This window comes from Tetrahymena thermophila (genome assembly GCF_000189635.1).
Source record: "Tetrahymena thermophila SB210 genomic scaffold scf_8254672, whole genome shotgun sequence".
Lineage (NCBI taxonomy): Eukaryota > Ciliophora > Oligohymenophorea > Hymenostomatida > Tetrahymenidae > Tetrahymena > Tetrahymena thermophila.
Window position 1 is genome coordinate 81,372 of NW_002476439.1, and position 3,389 is coordinate 84,760.

The 3,389-nt window shown below is 21.9% G+C and overlaps 3 protein-coding genes across 3 annotated transcripts in view; 2 read left to right on the forward strand and 1 right to left on the reverse strand. All coding sequences in view use genetic code 6, as the record gives it.

The window, feature by feature from the left end:
- Positions 1 to 16, reverse strand: part of TTHERM_00829500 (hypothetical protein) — a gene marked incomplete at both ends in the record, with an annotated part of 452 nt that extends 436 nt beyond the window's left edge. The window contains one exon of the mRNA XM_001013653.3: positions 1 to 16. This exon is cut by the window's left edge and continues 144 nt beyond it. Coding sequence (XP_001013653.3) covers positions 1 to 16 — 16 coding nt within the window.
- A 126-nt stretch (positions 17 to 142) lies between these two features.
- TTHERM_00830500 (hypothetical protein) lies at positions 143 to 1,027 on the forward strand (the record flags this gene model as incomplete). Its single annotated transcript, XM_001013654.2, has 1 exon — positions 143 to 1,027. The coding sequence occupies one exon, from the start codon at positions 143 to 145 to the stop codon at positions 1,025 to 1,027; it is 885 nt and encodes a 294-aa protein (XP_001013654.2).
- Positions 1,028 to 1,792: 765 nt separating this feature from the next.
- TTHERM_00830510 (hypothetical protein) overlaps positions 1,793 to 3,389 on the forward strand; it is a gene marked incomplete at both ends in the record, with an annotated part of 3,175 nt that continues 1,578 nt past the window's right edge. Inside the window, one exon of the mRNA XM_001013655.3 lies at positions 1,793 to 3,308. Within this exon, the coding sequence (XP_001013655.3) occupies positions 1,793 to 3,308 (1,516 nt within the window). The remainder of the gene's footprint in view (positions 3,309 to 3,389) is intronic.

A 3,389-nucleotide genomic window follows, 5' to 3' on the forward strand; every position in this document is an offset into this window, starting at 1 on the left:
TGAATACGTTGAGCATTTGATCAAATTATAAAATGATCCTTAACACCTCTAATCAGTTAAGAATTCATTTTAAATATCAAATCTACTCAATATTCTTGATAACAAATTTAATTTTATCTCAAATAATTATCGAGATAACTTGATGAGATACTTAATTGAAACATATCCATTTTCAAAAAATATAAACACAGACGAAATGTTCTCTGAAGAATAAAGCTTTAATATTTTGAGGAGTCTAGAAACAAATTATATAAAAGAGTTTGTTAAAATAGTAAAAAAGAAATAGAATCTAAATGAAAACGGATAAAATTTTGATAATAGTTAAACATACAGAGTTTAATAAAAAATACTAGAATCATTTATTTTTGAAAAACCTGAATTGGAAAATACCTTAAAACAATTTCCTATCTTTGATTTATTATTATTGTTAAAAGAGAAGAGTATCTTGAATGAATTATAATTTTAGAAAAGCAATTTAAATGATGGAAACTAGCGAATAGAAATAGTTAAAAATATGAATAATTAATTTGAAATTTCTTTAAATGAAACTAACTACTAAGGGAGTTATAAAGGTAAAGATACTAATTGCATTTCTTAGATATTGGAAAGAGATAAAAAATACATATTTAGGATTTAATTTGAAAAGAGAAATGATCCTAATTATTTTATGATAGGATTAATGAAAAATGAGAATTTCAATAGAGATTATGGATATAATGATAAAATGAGCTACTATTTAGGATTAGAAAATAATAAGATGAAATACAATGGAGGTCAGGGAATTGAAAAATTTGTAAAAGGAGATAGGAAATAATTGTTAGATGAAAATAGTACTTTAGAGTTGAGAGTTTGGCTAGAAGGAAAGTAAGTTGAGGTATTAAATTACCCAGATTATTCCTATAAAGTTGAAATTTAAGATGAATATAAATAAAATTTATCTTAAAAAGATCTATGTTTGTATTTCTATTTATACGGGCACTAAGATAAATATATCTTAAAAGAAGCATTAATAGTTGAGTAATTTTGAAAATTAAAGTATGGAAGAAATTCAAAATAATAATATTTGAATGAATTTGTTTAAAAATTGAAATGTAGAGGTTAGAATAATAATTATTAATAATAAATACAATGTAGTAAAAAAATAACATGCATAATATATTATATATTTTATTGGTCCAGTAAAATGAGTGTAAAACAAATTTGCTATTAGATCTGTTTTAATTTTTTTGTTCGTTATTTTTCTTCGTAAGTTTTTTTACAAATAAATATTTCGTTGGAAATGCAATTAAAAATCTAAAAAAATATATATTATAATATTATTAAAAAAAATTTATTTGATTAAATATTAATATATTAAGCAAAATAAAATTTAATAATATTTATGATTTAATAAAATGAATATACTTACTTTTTGTTTAATTTATTTTAAAAGGTTTAAAAAAAATTTTTTTTGTCAGAATTAAATGGATTTATTTACAGAATTAGATTCTATTCATTTTTGAATTTTTCTAAATTTTACTTTAATATTTAAAATAATCTCAATAACAAAAAATATTTTTAATACATTTTTTGTATTATCTCTATTCAAGATTCTTATATTTTTTATAAGTTCTTATTTTAAATTGTAAATTAAATATTCTAATACCTTTATTTATTTATTTATTTACTTATATTTTTTTTGCTTTCTATGATAAAATTTCATTCTTCTGATTAATCAAAACATCTCAAATATTTAAGACTTTAGGTTTTGTAGTAAATAATATATCTAAGCATATTCAATCAATCAAATAAAATGGACTAATTAGCTCCAAATAGTATTCCTATTCAATAAAATTGTATCATTCATCCTCAAAATAAACTTGCCTTTATCTAAGTTAATGAAATCCCATCCCTTCCTAACTCTAACATATTCTAATGTGTTGATTGCTTCGAATAAGATTTACAATTTAGAGGTGCCAATTACATGCTCATCTAAAAAATTATTGAAAATTCAGATTCTGATTTTCATTATAAATGGCCACCTCTCAATGATTAGCAGATTGTTCAGAATATTCATTTGAAGGCTAAGAATCTCAATTCAACATAAAGCGTCCTCAATTAAATCAATTCTTACTTCACTTAGCTAAAAGATGAAATCATTAAAAAAATCGATGTCGCTTAGAAAAAAGCAATCAATCAAGCTCTCGAAATGCCTTTTGGCAAAGAGTAAATTTTGAAAAGGTATCAAGAAATATCTTAAATTCAAAATTTAAAATCACTGCTCATGCAAGACTAGAATAAGTCTTTTGCGCTCTACCAAAAATCGTGTAAAGACTTCATTTAGTAAGTATAGTTAAATAAAGCTAAAAATACGCAGCTGCTTTAAGAGTTACTCAATCAATGTGACAAAATTCAACAATTAGTGGATTTTGACAGATTAAACAAAAGCAAAATATTTTTATTAGAATTTTTAGATTAGCTTAACTTTTTTGAAGATTAAACATAAAGTCAAGTCAAGTCTGATAATAACTTAAATAATAATATATTACCATAACAAGATAATAATAAAATAGATTAATTAATGAAATTAATTTCTAACAAAACTAATTATTGTAGTGAAGAGTTTTTGAATCAAATTAGACAATAAATGTAAAAACTAAGTCTCTTTTTTGAATAAATTTCATTTGACAAAATGAATCAAGAAGGTAAAAAAGCTATCAAATTTTCAGAATTAAATGATGAGAAAATAAACAGTGTAAATGAATATGTTGAGCATTTGATCAAATTACAAGATGATCCTTAACACCTCTAATCAGTTAAGAATTCATTTTAAATATCAAATCTACTCAATGTTCTTGATAACAAATTCAATTTTATCTCAAATAATTATCGAGATAACTTGATGAGATACTTAATTGAAACATATCCATTTTCAAAAAATATAAACACAGATGAAATGTTCTCTGAAGAATAAAGCTTTAATATTTTGAGGAGTCTAGAAACAAATTATATAAAAGAGTTTGTTAAAATAGTAAAAAAGAAATAGAATCTAAATGAAAACCAATAAAACTTTGATAATAGTTAAACATACAGAGTTCAATAAACAATACTAGAATCATTTAGTTTTGAAAAACCTGAATTGGAAAATACCTTAAAACAATTTCCTATCTTTGATTTATTATTGTTAAAAGGGAAGAATATCTTGAATCAACTATAATTTTAGAAAAGCAATTTTTAAGATGGAAACTAGCGAATAGAAATAGTTAAAAATATGAATAATTAATTTGAAATTTCTTTAAATTAAACTAACTACTAAGGGAGTTATAAAAGTAATTCTACTAATTGCATTTCTTAGATACTGGAAAGAGATAAAAAATATATATTTAGAATTTAATTTCAAAAGGGAAATA